This window comes from Neovison vison, chromosome 10 (genome assembly GCF_020171115.1).
Source record: "Neovison vison isolate M4711 chromosome 10, ASM_NN_V1, whole genome shotgun sequence".
Taxonomy (NCBI): Eukaryota; Metazoa; Chordata; class Mammalia; order Carnivora; family Mustelidae; genus Neogale; species Neogale vison.
This window is the reverse complement of record NC_058100.1, coordinates 15,681,768-15,697,789: the sequence shown is the minus strand read 5'-3', so window position 1 is coordinate 15,697,789 and position 16,022 is coordinate 15,681,768. Positions and strand designations below refer to the sequence as shown.

At 39.9% G+C, this 16,022-nt stretch overlaps 1 protein-coding gene across 1 annotated transcript in view; it reads right to left on the bottom strand.

Annotated features, from left to right (window-relative positions):
* USH2A (usherin) overlaps window positions 1-16,022 on the bottom strand; it is a 689,941-nt gene that overhangs the window by 49,125 nt on the left and 624,794 nt on the right. The window contains exon 61 of the mRNA XM_044266844.1: window positions 3,569-3,796. Coding sequence (XP_044122779.1) covers window positions 3,569-3,796 — 228 coding nt within the window. The remainder of the gene's footprint in view (window positions 1-3,568; window positions 3,797-16,022) is intronic.

Genomic DNA, 16,022 nt, shown 5'->3' with positions numbered 1-16,022 from the left:
GAAAAAAAAAAAAAGAATCCTCTGGCAGGCACATCAAGTTTGAAACATTCCCACAGGCAAACTTAACTTGGACTGCACTGTTTATATACTTTTTGTTATTTAAGATTAAATAGCCTAGACTTTGGGAAATCGATTTATGCTGAATTATTGTATTTCAATGTGATTTTTTTTTTCTGGTTGGGTTCCTAGGGCAAGACCACACCTCTGAGGGAAGGAAATAGTGTATTTTCTGAAGAGCGCTTAGCTTCCATAAGCAACTTGAAAGCCTCTATGAGTCCCTGAGCTCCCTCATATTCACCTAGCAAATCTCTAATTAGTATTAAATTTAGCTTTCCCTCTGCACCTTAGCTTCTAGATGGGTTTGGGGAAAAACACTTGACTATGCTGAGTGGTCTCACTTTAAATATCTTACTTTAAATTTTAAGAGGGCAACTCCCCCCTTGTAGTCCTATTCCATTCCCCCGCATGTTCTCTCTTTCATTTTCCAAAGTGATTCTTTAATATTTTCTCCTTTCCTCGCAAACTGCCATCACCCCCTTCTGTCTCTCATAGGTGGTTGTTGACAGAACCACATACTCGACTGGAGAAATAGAAGCAGTCAGAAAGGAATATTCCCATGTTATGTATTATCCTCACCATATCCATCTTATGGATATGCACACAGTGAATCCAGACTTACACTGTGTGCCCTCCTTCCTTGTGCTCTGGATGAAGAATCTCTACCCCGAGGAGCCCACCTGAGCTCTGGGTCCCATACCCGCTCCTTCTGCAGATTTCATGCCTGCAATCATTCTCATTATCTCTTGCATCACCAATGTATCTTCCTCTACTGGGCTATTTCCATTAGTGTTTAAATGTACTCTAGTATCTTTCATTGATTTTTAAATAAAATTTCTTGACACTCTAGTCCCCCAGGGACTGCCCTGTTTCTCTGCTTTTCATCTATGCTTCTTTAAAGAGTTGGGGTCCTCATTCCTCACTTGCTATTTTCTCCTCAAGCTGTCCCAACCTGGTTTCTCATTTCACCATTTGATTTTCTTGTCAAGGTCACAATGATTACTTCATTTCCAGGTCCAGCATGACTTCTCTGCCCTCATTCCACTTGATCTTTCAACAGCATCAGACATACTTTCTCCACAGTTTTGGGATGCCCCACTCACCTACCCGTGCTTCTACCTCACTTGCCTCTTCTGAGTCTCCTTTGCTGGCCCCACTGCCTCCTCTTGACCTCCAAATTTCTGTATTACTCAGAGCTTGAGCCCTGTCTCTTATCATTTCTAGTTATATTCTCTCCATACCTGATATCCTCTAGACCCATGGGTTTAAATGCCACTCATATACTAATGAATTCCAAAAATAGAGTTCTAGACATGTACCTCCAACTGTCTACTTGTCCCTTCAAACCTGTATACTTCCCGGCCTTGCCTTCTCAGTCAATGACTCAAGGCCTGAATATCCCTTTTCCTTCCTGTTTCACATCCAGTCCATTAACAGATCCTATCAGCTTTGCTTTCTGGATATATCTCCAATTCACCTACATCTTCTGTCCTCACAGCTTCCATTCTAATTCAAGCCACCGTCAATTCTACCTTAAATTGTTAGCATCTTCCAAATTCCACTGGTCTTCTTAGAGTCCATTTTATACATAGCAGCAAGAGTGACTTTGAAAAACATAAATTTGATTATACTATTTAATTGCCTAAACCTTTCAGTAATTTTTCATCACACTTAGAATAAGTTCCAAACTCATCACAGCCCACAAGGTTGGGCACAATCTACTTCCTACCAATCTGCCATTTTCATCTTTCTCTCTGTGCACCCCACCCCCCAATACTTCAACCACACTGGCTTTCTTCCCTTCATCTGAATGCACCAAGTTCATTCCTGGCTTCAGGCCTTGCATTTGCTGTTCAGTTTGTCTGGAACATTTTGTTCTCATATCTTCACATGACTGACTCGGTCTTGTCATTCAGGGCTCAGCTCAAATGTCAATTCAAATGATCATCCATTCTAAAACAGCCCGAGTAGGCATAATTACATTATTGTGTTTAATTTTTTTATATGTTCATCCTTCCCTGGAATTCTCTTCTTTGTGTACTATCTTTTTGTTTGCCTCTCTGTACCACCACCATTCATGTGCGCATGTACACACAAACACACTCTCTCTCTCACACACACACAAGGTGTGTGACAGCAGGGAGGACCTTGCTTGTCTTGTTCACTCCTGAATAAATGCCTGGCATTGAGTAGAAGCTTAATAAATATTTGGTGAAATGTAAATGAAAGTAAAGGGGGAGATATTCCTATTGTCAATCATACCAAGAAGAGGCAGACGCTGGAATGGGAAACAAACACACAAAAGGAGGGAATGGGTATCAAAAGGATGGGTATGAAGAGAGACTCTTTCTCTGATGGGATCTTAGGGCATTGGCTTGGATTTTGAGACTCTGGATCATATGGCTCAAGCCTCCTGTCCTAGACTGGGGGAAGTCAGGCACTGTCACCTGCAGGCCGGCTGGTAGAAGGTAGCTTGCTTCTGATGCCCATAGCAGGCGTGCAGCTTGGCTGAGAGGCTGCCATTGTACTAAGCAGTGAGGCTGTTACCTGAAGGCCCTCGAGGATGGGCCTGGCCTGTGAGCTCTAGTTACAGTTCTAACTTGTTGCTGTAGGTAATTTCTGCTGTCATCTTCCTTGTAGGGTTTTCAGAGAAGCTTTCTTCAAAGTTACAGCTTAGTCTTAACTGTTCTATGTGGAGTTAATATGGGACTCTTGACCACCTGGAGAAGGAGTGGTCGAGGAGGGGACCCGCAGCCCCAGCCTGCGGAAGGCAGTTGATCAGGGCTTAAGCGGTGGTCCAGGACTAGAGGCAGGCACAGTCTGACCGGTAAGTCACCCCAGCTGTTGGGGACGAGTATACAAAAGGCAGATGAAGACTGGCTTGCAGGTGGGTGATCACTCAAATCAACAAAATGCAGTCTAGTAACAGAAATGCCATCTTATTTGTGCTCACAGACTGGTAAAACCCGAGACGCAGACCTTAGTAAGACTGCTCTTCACGACTACATATGGAGGTGGGGGGTGTTAGCAGACATGGGGGGGCTTCCTGTCTTCTGCTTAATGAGCTCGGCTCAAAGTGCAAATTAGGCAGGACTAAAGCAAATAACTGTGCAGGATAAGTCAGGAGGCAATAAGAAGAGTCATTCAGAGTTCCATTTTGGCGTGACTTCCTGACTTCAAATTGCGATTCGATCATTTGCAATGGGGGCTTGGGCAATTATTTAGCCTTGATATGCCTCATGAAGTTTAGTGGTACCTACCTGGTAGGGTTGATGCGCAAGTTAAATGAGATACTCCACGGAGAGCGCTTAGCCCAGTGTTGGGTTCGTAGGAAGCATAATACATGGGAGCTAGTTTTCTCTGATCTATGATTAAGTGCCTGGAGGAGCTATCAAGGAGGATTAAACAGACGGTGAAGGGTGTTTCCCCACGGTGACCTGATGGCCTGTCAGGGCTCATCTATTTATCTGGAGGACACCAAACATGATTTCATATTCAGAGACGACGTTACCTTAATCACACCATTGGTTCTCAGGGGCTCTGACCACTGTAGCAACAACGCCCGGCCGTTCTCTTGCTGTTCTACTGTAAAGTTGCTCAGGCCACTCGGGGAAGATTCTAGGGTTTGAACCACAGTCCAGGGGCTCGAAACGTCTCCTGCCTGGTTTGTGGCCACAATTCCAATGTGATATGTTGTGAAGGGTTCTAACCCAAATAGGTGGGCTTGATGGCTTGTTCCCTGTGTGCACAAAAATTAACAGGTTAGATTCCTTTTAGGAACTGCTAACAATTGCTGGAAGGTCATTCTCTGACCAAGGTACATTAGCAACGGCAGCATAAATATCACAACAGAGTTTTGAATTACTAAGAAAACAATGTGGCTTTTTTATTGTTCTTTACACCGGAATATACTGTCAAATGTTGTATAATTTCAGACATACACAAAGTGGGGATCAGATAGAATCCTTGCCTTTCCAGAGCTTGCAACCCAAAGGATGTGATACATAACATTAAAAAAAAAAAAAAAAAGTGCTTCAGGTGAGTGCGGCATCCGGCTCATGGTGGAAATCAGTGGCACCAAGTTTCATGACATAGAATGGGATAATCTTAAGGGCTTGGAGGTCTAACTGGAATGGTTAATCCCCAGCACAATCCGTATATATATATGATTCTCCCCAGTCTTCCTCCCTCCTCTTGGTGAGTATTTATATCTTACAGATGCAGTAAAACAGAAATAAGAAAACAAAACAACAAGCAAGCTTAACTGTAAAAAATAAACATGCTTAGAGAAGTCTACTAGTGATATATATAATGTGAAAATAGTCTCATTTGTTAAAAACATCATAGCTGGAACCATCAAACTTACCAACAATTACTGTTAGCTAGGCTTTGAGAATTTGGTTTTTGTTGATTTAAAAGGAAAAAAAAAGATAGGATTAGAGGGGTTTTTTGTTTTGTTTTGTTTTTTCCTGCTTGGAGAAAACATTTAATGTATTTTACATAACTAAAAGCTGGAACTAAAAGTCTTCATGTTTTGAAAGCGCCCAGGGTGCTCTTTCTACATCTGGGCTGGGTGGATATGTCTGTTTATGAATAGCAAATATGTCTGCAAGTGGACCATGAATATGTGTATAGATAACACACACACACACATCCAGAGACACATACTGACACACAGAGACACCCAGAGACACCCAGACACACAGATACACTTTGTTTTGTGTACTATATGTGAGTAATCATGAGGAAGTTTTGAATGGCTTCATGGTGTGTAAGATCAGGTTTGGTTTATTAGATGTTTAAACATGACAGTTTTCAATTGTCCTCCTCTTGGTGGATACAAAAGGATGAACGTGAGGGAGAGAAGAGGAAGTTATTTCTGAGAGTAGATACCCGAAATCAGACAAAGTTACATGACTAGAAATTCTCCTAATTGAGAGACATCTGAATATCATTTTGAATAAAATCTTAAAACAAAGTGGCAAAGTCAATTTGAATCATTTTCTAAAAAACTGGTCAGACAAAACCAAAACACTTTGTAGAAATAATTTTTGACACTGTTTCCTCACATTCTTGGTTATAAGTTTCACCTGTCTAATGTCTCTTATTATGTGTTAAACACGAGCAGAGAAAATATAATTTCCTTTATTTATCAAAAACTTCTAAGTCAATTTTCCTCTTTCAATAAGTCCCATTATGATATTACATGCTAACCTCTTGAAATCTTTTAATATTTAAACATTTGCTAAGCGACCAGACTCTGAAACAAATTTTATAGAAATACTAATTTCTCTTTTTTAAAATATTAAAAGTTGGATCATTAATATTTAAAACTTATTTCTCCACAACACTGGATTGGTCTTTTAGATAAATATAGCACAGAACTAGAATGACCATAATGAATATTAAATCTGAAGATGCTACAAGTCTCGATTACAAACATTCTTTTCTGATAAATGATTCCTTTTCTGTAGAAATAGGGCAAACATGGGCAAGATTAATAATGCAAAAAAGAAAAACTCTTTGTTCAGAATATTCAGTAATGGGTGCCAAAAAAGCACAAGCTCCAAAGCAAATAGTAATCACCTCTAACAGATTATATATAAAAAAGGTAGGCTGTTGGGGGACATTTAGAGATAGCTTTTGTCATAAGAAACATGAAAAGCATGTGGGCTATAAAGCAAAAACATATGTATATTGTCAATAGCGGCACCTGCTCAATTACAGTTTATTTCAGAGCTGAGAATTCCATCCAGCCCCTAGATGGCAATCCTATCAAACACTTTCGGTAACACGAGTACTTAATGATTAACAACCGGCATTCAGTCATCCAACACACTCCAGCAACCATTAAAAAAATAACAAAACTGATTTCATTATAGATCCTTTTAATAAACATTTATAGCTCAGACCCCCAGAACGCCGAAGTATTCAGAACGCCCCGGCCTCAAAACCTCCGCCATCTAATGGAGAAACAGGACCTGCAGCTCTCAAGTTGAAGTTCATGCGTGCCTGACACCGAGATCTTTAGAGGTTGATTCCTACAAAAGGTGATTACGGTAGTTGTTTTGCTTACGTTGGTTGTATCTTACACACAAAAAAGAAAGAAAGAAAGAATCTCATATTGTAAATGTAAAGGAAGTGTGTGAAGGAGAATTTTTATAGCATAAATTTACGCTGAGGACTAGTTCCCATATTATGTTGTTATTTGTGAAGAGCTGCAACACACACACACACACACACACACACACACCCCTCTTAAATAAACCTCATTAATGATCATGCTTTTTGTCCATGTTTAGTAAAGGCCATATGAAAAAGAAATGCAGAAAATTTAAAAATGGCAAAACGGTCCTTACCAATATATTCTTCGACATTATATTATTCTCTCTTGAGTGGATTTCCAACTCCAAAGTTCACTATTTTAGAATCCTGTAAAATTTGGGCACAGTTCATTCTGCAGATTGGGTTCTATCTTGTTTGTTTATTCAGTTACTCAGATTTTCCTCTTCTTAAATTCAGATTTTCTTGAACACTGTCTACCTTACATGTTTTGGATTAAATTCTTTCCTTGGGGGATGTAGTGTTCTCCCCTATTGACTAGTAAAGTCATCATTAAAATCCCTTTTTTTCCCCTTTCACTCCTCTGCTCCCCCTTTCTCCTTCCCTTATGGAGATGATCTTGGTTGATACTCTTACTGCATTTCTTGTCATCCCCGATCTCTGGGCTACAGCTTGTGTTCACTTCCCATCTGTCCCTGTTCTTCCCATGTGCACATCCCCCTAATGTTCTTATTTTTATCCTATAAGTACATTGACTACTTTTGTTAGGCAGCCAGTGGAAAGAATGATTCAACAGAGGAAAAGAGGAAAAATGCAGCCTCCACAATCTAATATTTCCAACGAGACTTAGCTTAAAAAAAAAACTTATATGCATAAGGGCTGCAGTCTGGACACAAAGCGGTATGTCCTTTTACGAGACATAAAGACAAGACTCTCTGGAACGTTTTGCCAGTTGAGGGTCTGCTGGCAATCTGAACTACATTTTAACCTCTCAACTCTGCTCCTGGGGGCACATGAAACTACTTGGAGTCTTCAGCAGTCTGACAATTTTACACCATCTCCTCTGATTATTTTTGACGACTTGAAGTGCCCCAAAGGTGGCCCTGGGGTCAATAGGTTTATGTAGGTTGAAAATGATCAAAAATTACCATTGATCTGTAGCTGTCAATAAAAGGCTGCATGGGGAGACTCCCTGCACAAATGTTTAAACTGCATAAAGCAACCTAACTTAGTCATCTTTGAGTCTATTGATCTGATGATCCAGCAGTTTCCAAAGCTTTCCCTCTGGTCTTTGTGGTGCGTTTTCACTGAACTTACTTACCTGGGTCCTTAGGGATCATTTTACCCTGCTCCTGGTGATGAACCAAAACAGTGGTGCATGGGCTCTGCTGTGCACATCAGCAGAGTATCATGTGTGTTTATTACCTTTAGGGAAGGGTTAATCTTCCTGGTCACCATCAACTTCGTTTCCAGTTGATGGGGTTTCTTCTGTCTATACTCCTTATCATGAGCTCCTCATTTTAAAATGAATGGCTTTTGGCCTGTAAATCTGAACCTGGTTCTAGGATTCCTTTGCCTTGTTAGTTACCACGAATGCCAAGATCCAGAGAACAGGTCACATCAAAAGTTTGCTTTCTTTTGTATAAGAAGAGCTTCAGAGGAGTCTAAATTTAATTATATAAACCTCTGTTTTCCTTAGTTGAATCACTTGAGTGTTGCTTCTCGGTTTTGTCGTAAGTTATAGTTTTCTTTGTCATAATGATACAATAAACAAATGGTTATAGAAATAAAACATGAGAAGTAGGAAAAGCTCTTATTGACCATGCCTAAAAGCCATGGTTTTGGACAGAGTACAGCCAACCAATAAGATGATTTACACATTTTAATGCTGACAAATCAACACAGATTATTTTTGTAGATTTCTGAAAGCCACGTCCTTGGAGGCATGGGATGCGGAGGTCTATCTTCCTTCCCATTTATAAAGTTAATTTTTAGCTTCTCCAAAGTTGGTCAACATATTTATATCTGGTACTCATTTTGTAAAAGTCACTTCAGTCTCAATACAGAAGTGATCTTTTATTACCTATAGCCGAATAACAACTTGACTACTTAGCCATAATTTTCTAAGTATGAGACTTCTAAGTCTGCAAAACGTTAGCATAGAAAATTTCCACTGATTTCATATGTGCATTTACTTTACCAGTGCCATCTCTGCCTCCATACCTCCTGGCTGGTACGACAAAGACATTTTTTTGATGGCTCGCACATACATGTGGAGTTGCTCTAGAATCAAAGGTTGACTCATAATACAAAAATGTAGGAGAAAAACCCTTTAGGTTCATGGTCTATTGCTTTACCTGCATGAAGCATATGCAGGTACTAGGGGACACTGCTAAATGATATGACAGAGCTACCAAAATTGTTAGGAGAAACATCTAGTATTGTTGGTCTGCAGCTCATTTCTTTTTTTTTCTTAAAAAGATTTATTTATTTACTTTAGCAAGGGGGGAGGGGCAAAGGGAGCAGACTCCACGCCGAGTGTGGAGCCCCACACCAGGCCTTTGTGCATCTGGTACGCACAGGATTCGATAAAGTTGCTGTGGGGATAGAAGATGGAAAATCCAGGCTCCTGACTCTTAGGAGTTTATATTCTACTAGAGCAGGTCAATCATAAATATAGATACACACAAGGTAAAGTGTGGTAAGTGCTATAGCCCGGTGCCAGGAAATACTGAAGGGACACTTCTTACTGGGAAGGGAGGAGGCTGAACGGTAGGGGCAGACTTACTTGGGAGGTAGCCTCTGATAGAGGTTAGGAAAGAGGCAGAGTTTGAGTAGATGAAGATACAGGAGTGACTAGAAGAAAGAAATGAAATAAAAAATGCAGGATATGTTTGGGGATGAGCTGGGAGTTGCATGGAGCTGAAACAGAGGGACTAGAGGGATTAAGGCTGGAAAGAGATTGGTGGCAAGACTGGAGAGGGTTGTGAAAGTCGCCTGAATTATTCTGGATGAAAACTGCCTGGGAAACACTGAGTAACATTACACCAAGATTTGAAGAACCAGTTTGGTACAAAGAGCTCTACAATGCCGTTTGAGAGAATAACGGGATGTTAAAATTTTGCCCTATTGTGCTATATAGGTCATGGTCAGTGACTGATTAAATTAAAAAAAAAAACTGCCAAGAATTAGCTAATGAACTCATTTAGATATTATTCAGCCAGTAAATATAGATCATCATATATACAAGATAATGGGAAAGTATTTTCTTAGGAACAAGATTTTAAAAATCTTTATTGAATGTTTGCTCTATCTCCAAATTTGTAATTATTCTTTCAACGCAGATGTTTGCTTTTTGATCATCACAATCAAAGTGGGGATTATAAAAACTGGGCTGAGTCGAAGCCAATGATACTGTCCTCTGTCCAGAGTGCTATCAGAATCATACGTACCTGGCCTGTTTTTCTGACAGTGGACACATGTTTGTGTGGAGCCGTCCATACCTTTGCACTGGTCACTTGTATGTATCAAACAGCTAGGAAGCAGCTGGAAAGGTTAGGGACACTACGGATGACCACAACACAGAATGAGACCAATTCAGAAGCACACACAAGCGTGAAAGCATTCCTAGCTTTGGGTTCTAACTAATGTTTGAAGGTGTAATTTGAAAGATTTCAAGAAACTAAAAATGCATATCCGCCTTTTAAGTAACTGTGATACATATAATTACAATTGATTACTCAGGGGCCATTTGTCGAAGCAATTGTAAATTTCAAACGAAATGTTCAGTCTGGAGTATGCATACGCGAGTGCTGTGAACAGACACTTTTATGTCTTTACTCCCACAAATACCTACATTCAGAAAAGAAGAATGATATGGAAAAGAGAGGTTTTCATTTTTACCTCTCTCAGAATACATCATTCATTTTGTAATGGGGGGGGTCAATGCAAAAAGAAGATTCAATTCACAGATTTTTTTCTTCATGGACAAATGGGCTCTATCAATTTAATCTATAAAGCCAAAGCTAGCGTTCTTGCAAAATGAACGATGATGCCTCAGTTACCATAAAAACATTGGAGAAAAAAAAAGAATGGTTTCGAAATGGCTCATTTTTCAAAGGAGAAGAGGAAAAAATTAAATTTGTGATAATTAAATTTTAAAGTGGCAAATCAGTCACACTAAATATTAAAAAGCAGTATTTCTGATCTATCAAAATTAAAAATGTGCATAGTCTGTGACCCAGCAATTCTACTCTGGCAATCTATTTTATGACAATACTAGTAAAACTGTACTAAAATATATTTAAAAGAATTTCATTCCAGCATGTCTTATATTTATTCAGTCCTTGAATAAGCACATATTTATTCAGGCTTGAATTGAGGGCTTCTGGTGTAATAAGCCCCTTCCGAAGGTCTGAGGACACAGCAGAAAGCAAGTACATGACACTGTCCTCTTGAGTTTTACATTATCATGAGGAAAAATGGGCAGTAAATAAGCAAAATAAAGAGAGAGAGAATTAGGAATGGTGGCAAAGTATGAAGATATTTAAGCAGAGTACTGAAATAGAGCTTGGGTTTAGGTGGTAGGGAAGAGTGAGATTCTCAGTTTAGGAAGAGTGATTTGGAATTTTGAAGAAGTTCCATGTAGGCGAGAATGCAGAAGAAACCAACCAAGAGAAGAACGGGACGAGAAGCTTTCAGGTGAAAGGGAAGCTCTTGGTATTCCAGCAGACAGTGAGAAGCTACGTGAGTGAGAGGGCGGCACAGGATAAGGTCAAAGCGATGGGCAGAAGTCAGATGGTGAAACCTTGTAGACCAACATTAGAGAGCCTGATTCTAATTTCAGTGGAAAATTACTGAAGGCCTTTAAGCAAGGGGATGATATGATTTAATGTAGGTTTTAAAGAGATCATTCTGGCTGCTCTGTGGAGAATATATGTAGGGAGTTGTTTTAAGTCTACTCAGGCTGCCATGACAAAATACCAGGAACTGGCTTAAAAAAACAGAAATTTATATTCTCCTAGTTCTGGAGGCTAGGAGTGGAGATCAAGGCGCCATCAAACTCAATTTCTGGTGAGGCTTCACTAACTGATTGTAGATAGCTGCCTTCTTACTCTGTCCGCTCACACAGTTTTTTCTGCATGCACATGGGGAAAGGGAGAGATCTCTGGTGTCTCTTTTTCGTCTTATAAGGGTACCAATTCTATCAGATCAAGGTCCATTCTTACAACCTATTCTAACCTTAATTCATTCCTAAAGTTCCTACCTCCAAATACAGTCACATTGGGGTCATGGATTCAATGTATGAACTTTGGGGGAACACAATGCAGTCCACAATAGGGGTCAAGAGAAGGAGTGAGTTTTGCAAGTCTGGGAGGGTGCTAGTTTCTTGGTCTAGGGTGGTAGTGGTGGGGATGGAACTAAGTACATGGATTTATGTTTTGGAAGTAGAGCCAAGAGAATTATGACAGATTAGATGTAGAGAAAAAAAGGAAAGAAGAATCAAGGACGACTCCTGGGTTTGCCTTGAAAGAAAGTGTGGATGGTGGTACCATTTAATGAGATGTGGAAGTCTGAAAGAGTGACATATTTGGGGATGGAAGGAGTCATTTTGGCCATATGAAGTTGACATACCACGTAGATCTATGAATCTCTAGTGCTGAGTAGAGACTGGGGTTAGGAAAATACATCTGAGAGTCATTGCACATCTCTCCCAAATCTGGTCTCAAATCCAATGGCCTTCTCAATCTCTCCACTTTTACTTCTAATACACCACAAATTTAACGAGTCTTAATATGATTAATTGGTTTTCCCTTCTGTATAATTTTTACGTATTTGTATTATGTTAAGTAGGTTAAAATGAAACTATATATCTCAGAATCCCACTCTGTGGCAATCACACCCTAAGGTGACCATGAGTTAGTTATACCCCGGTATAATTCACCTCCTCCTGAGTTCAGGCAGGACGCATGACTTAATTCTAAACAATGGAAAATGAGGCATCACTCACATGAATGTAAGAGACACCGCCTTAGCTGGCTGACAGCAAAGTTCTCTTGTTGGTCTTTGGGAGGCAAGTTGCCATGTTATGAGAGGGCTGTGAAGATCCCCATGGCAGGGGACAGTGGGTGGCCTCTAGGAGCTGATGGCAAGTCAATAAGAAGCCAGCAACCCCCAAGGCTTAAAACCACAAGGAAATCGATTCTGCTAACAATCTGGAAGAAAATACTTTCTTAGTCAAGCCTCCAGATGACAATGCAGCCCAGCGGGTGCCTTGACTGCAGCCTTGGGAGATCCTAAAGGACCCAACTAAGCCATGTCTAGACATCTGACTCATGGGACTATGTCAGAACAAATGCATACTCTTTTTAAGCCACTAGGGTTGTGGTAATTTGTTCTGTGGCAGTAGGAAACTAGTACACCATCCTTTTATGTTTCTGGGTTAAAGTTGGTAAGAGATTTGGAGGATGAAGTAAAGAGGCAACTATTATCCCCTAAAGTTCATTGAAGCTAGATGTGAAGATAAATAGGCACAGAGGTGTAAGTTTTTCAGTTTGTCCTAATTCTCTTCTGCTCTATATCTGGCTCTTCCTTCTGATTGCTGACTACAAGTGGCTATGGGTCTATGATTTGATTTTGGCTTCACAGGGATGGTAGCTATACAGAAGTTCCCAGTGATGTCTCCACAAGTTTCTTCCTGACGGTTTCATTTAGGTGCCCGGTCGTGCCTGGCTTCTTACACTGGCTGGGTGGGAGCTCTTTTATACATCCTCTTCCTCCTCTTCCTGGATCTTCACTTTTCCAGCTCTTCCCACAGTTTTGTGAATTCTAGTTCCTGTAGGAAATCCCTTATCTCCATACCCATAGTGCTCAGTTTCCTCAACTGAAATGTGTCTGATGCACCCACCAAAACTGCTTCACCTGGAGTCCTCCTTTTTTTTCTAGAGATGACAACTTCATCCTTCCAATTTTTCAGGCCCAAAACTTTACATTCATCTTCTCTTTCCCTCACACCTACATCTAGTCATGAGGAAATAGTTTTGGATTTACTTAACTTCAAGATACATCCTGAATCCTACCCGTTCTCATCACTTTTCCTACATCCACTCTGCTCCAAGACGTTCTCTTTCACTTCCATCACCACGACTGTCAACTTAACTGGTCTCCCTACTTTTAACCTTAACCATCACCTCCATCCACATAGCAACAAGAATGACATTTTGAAACATGTCCGACCATGGGACTCCTTTGCTCAAAACCTTGTGGTAGTTCTCATGTTGTTCAGAGAAGAAACCTGTTCTTGCCGGCCCTTTGACTTCCCCTTTGCCCTCACGTCTCCACATGCAAGCTGCACTGCAGCCACAGGGGTGCATCGAATACATCAAAGAAGCTCCTGCCTTGAGGGCCCTATACTGGCTCTTTCCTCTCCCTGCAACAAGACCGCTTGGGAACTTCAGCTCCTCTTCTCATTGAACCGCTCCTATTTAAAATTGCAGTCTGCCACTTTCCTCCCCCACTCCTCCCGTTTTAGAACCCCTTTTCTTGCTCTCTATTTTTCTATTTTTCAAAGCACTCATCAGTCATTTTCAACATATCATGTAATCTATTAATTGATTATGATTATTATTTTTTCTTTCTCTCTCTTTACTAGAAGTTCCACCGGGGCAGAGACCTGTATGGGTTTCATTCTCTGCTCCATTCCAAGGGTCTCTAATTATGCCTCATAGTGAGTAAGAGCTCAAAAAACTAGTTGTGCTCTCGGTGACTATGGAGAGGATTCAGAATGAAGGGGTGGGGTTAAGAAGAAAGAGGGTCAAGGAAGACACCATAGGTAAAGGAGAGGGCCTAGAACCAAAGTCAGCGACAGAGGCAGGTGAGGACGAGACGCACAAGTGGAAGAGGATGAGTCCGTAATGAAAAGAGAGCAGAGACCAGTGAAAGAGGAAGGAAGCCAGGAGAGTTCAACTTCATGGACACCAAAAAAAGAGGATATTTTGTAAAAGGAGGTATGGTCATCAGTGTCAAATGATGTTGAAATTTTGTTTTATGAGGATGAAATGTTAAAGAAGATGGACACAGAAAGTTCTTTGGATTTGGTGGCAAGTGGTCTTGAAATAAGACTTTGAGTGGAAGGTAGAGACAGAACTCTGACTGAAGAGAAAGAGAGAGCCAGATGTGTGGAAGGAGGAGCCTCGACTTCAACATAAGTCTTTTGAAAAGTTGGCTGTAAAAGAGAACAAGGAAAGGGAATGGTAGCTGGGAGGGCCCTGTGGCCTGTGTGGTCACATTTTTTTTTTTTTTTAAAGGGAGATACTAGAACATATATGTATGTTGATAAGGACTCCTCAATAATAAGGGGGAGATTGTTAATTTAGAATTAAATATCAGGACCTCCTTCTCACTTTGCATGTGGAAACCAGGTTAGCCAAAGTTTTGTGTATGGCAAACGGATGTGGATGTGCTCCGGTATCAGCCAATTACTCTGGAGTTGGCACTAACATCTGCAGCAAAGCCATGTTTCACACTAAGAGCTGCCATCGTTGTTTGCATAGCTCTTTTCATAGATAAATTTGGAAAAATAAACATCATAAAAAAATGAAGTGGTGAATAAACTATAAGCCCATTATCTACTAGGAACAGGGTAATTTTTTAAATGTTTTAATTAAATTATTACTTTTGATAATAGTATAATATAATTTAGATAATAATAATATTACTTTTGATAATATATCTTCCAAGTAGAGTACATGATGAAAAGGTATGTACGCAGTGTAAAAAAAAAAAAAAGTTATCAGTTTGCCATCTTCTTGTCTCTCCTTCCTAAGACAGGGTAATTATTTTTGAGCAGAGTTTTGGCTTTTATGGGTCAGACCTGGTGTAAAGTACTGCACATGCATTATCTTATTTTGTCTTCACAAAAAAGCTATGAGGTTGATAATATTACACGTAGGGAAACTGAGGTTTAGGTGAGTTAAGTAACTTGCCCAGAGTCATATGAACAGTAAATGGCATGGTCACAATTTTATTCCTGCACTACACTGAGTGCAAATGTTCTTGTCAACTGTGATAGTGGTTCTAACATATGGTTCCCAGGATCCACATTTCTTAAATCAATAGAGGATTCCCCAAAGCTTTTGTTTCTGTGCTTTACATCCATTAGTATTTGCTAAATTAAAAATTAAAGCTGAGGAAATTAAAAACAAAAGAGAGAGAGAAAGAAACAAAAAGAAAAAAGAGTACCGAAGCACGTATGCCATTATTCAGCAGAGTGATAACACGATCAAACATCATGTAGCCTCTGGAAAATTCTGCCGTACACTCTGAGGGGATGAGTGTGAGAAAGAAACACAATGTCTTAATACTAACATGAAAATATTTTTGACCTGGAAGACCCTTTGGAAAAGTTTCTGGGACTCTAAGGGGTTCACAGACTCTAGTTGGAGTGCCACTTAACTACATTATATCTTGCTTTAATTGGCAGCTCCAATGAAAGATTAATCAAAGATTTGTTTGAACTTTTGTGCAGTGAAGAAAGGAGTCTTATATTTCCAACTTTTGATAATACACTCATAATACTTGTGATTAAATATGAAATATCCATGTATACATAAGTCTTATTAGTAAAACTTTTAATTAGTTAAAGAGTCAAAGAATGATGAAACTCTATTCTACTACCTCACTTTGTAGTTGAACCTAGAGTCCAATGGTTTAAATAACCTGCATGAGATCCCATGACCCATGAATACTAGCTTTGCTATTGAGTCCGAGATTCTCAACTCATGTATACACACTCTTCTTCAATTAAAATGATCTGTTTTAAACAAGGAGTTCCAAATTTCTTTGTCATAAACATTGTTCCTTATGAGAGAGAATGGGTTTGAATTTACTCATAGATTGACTGC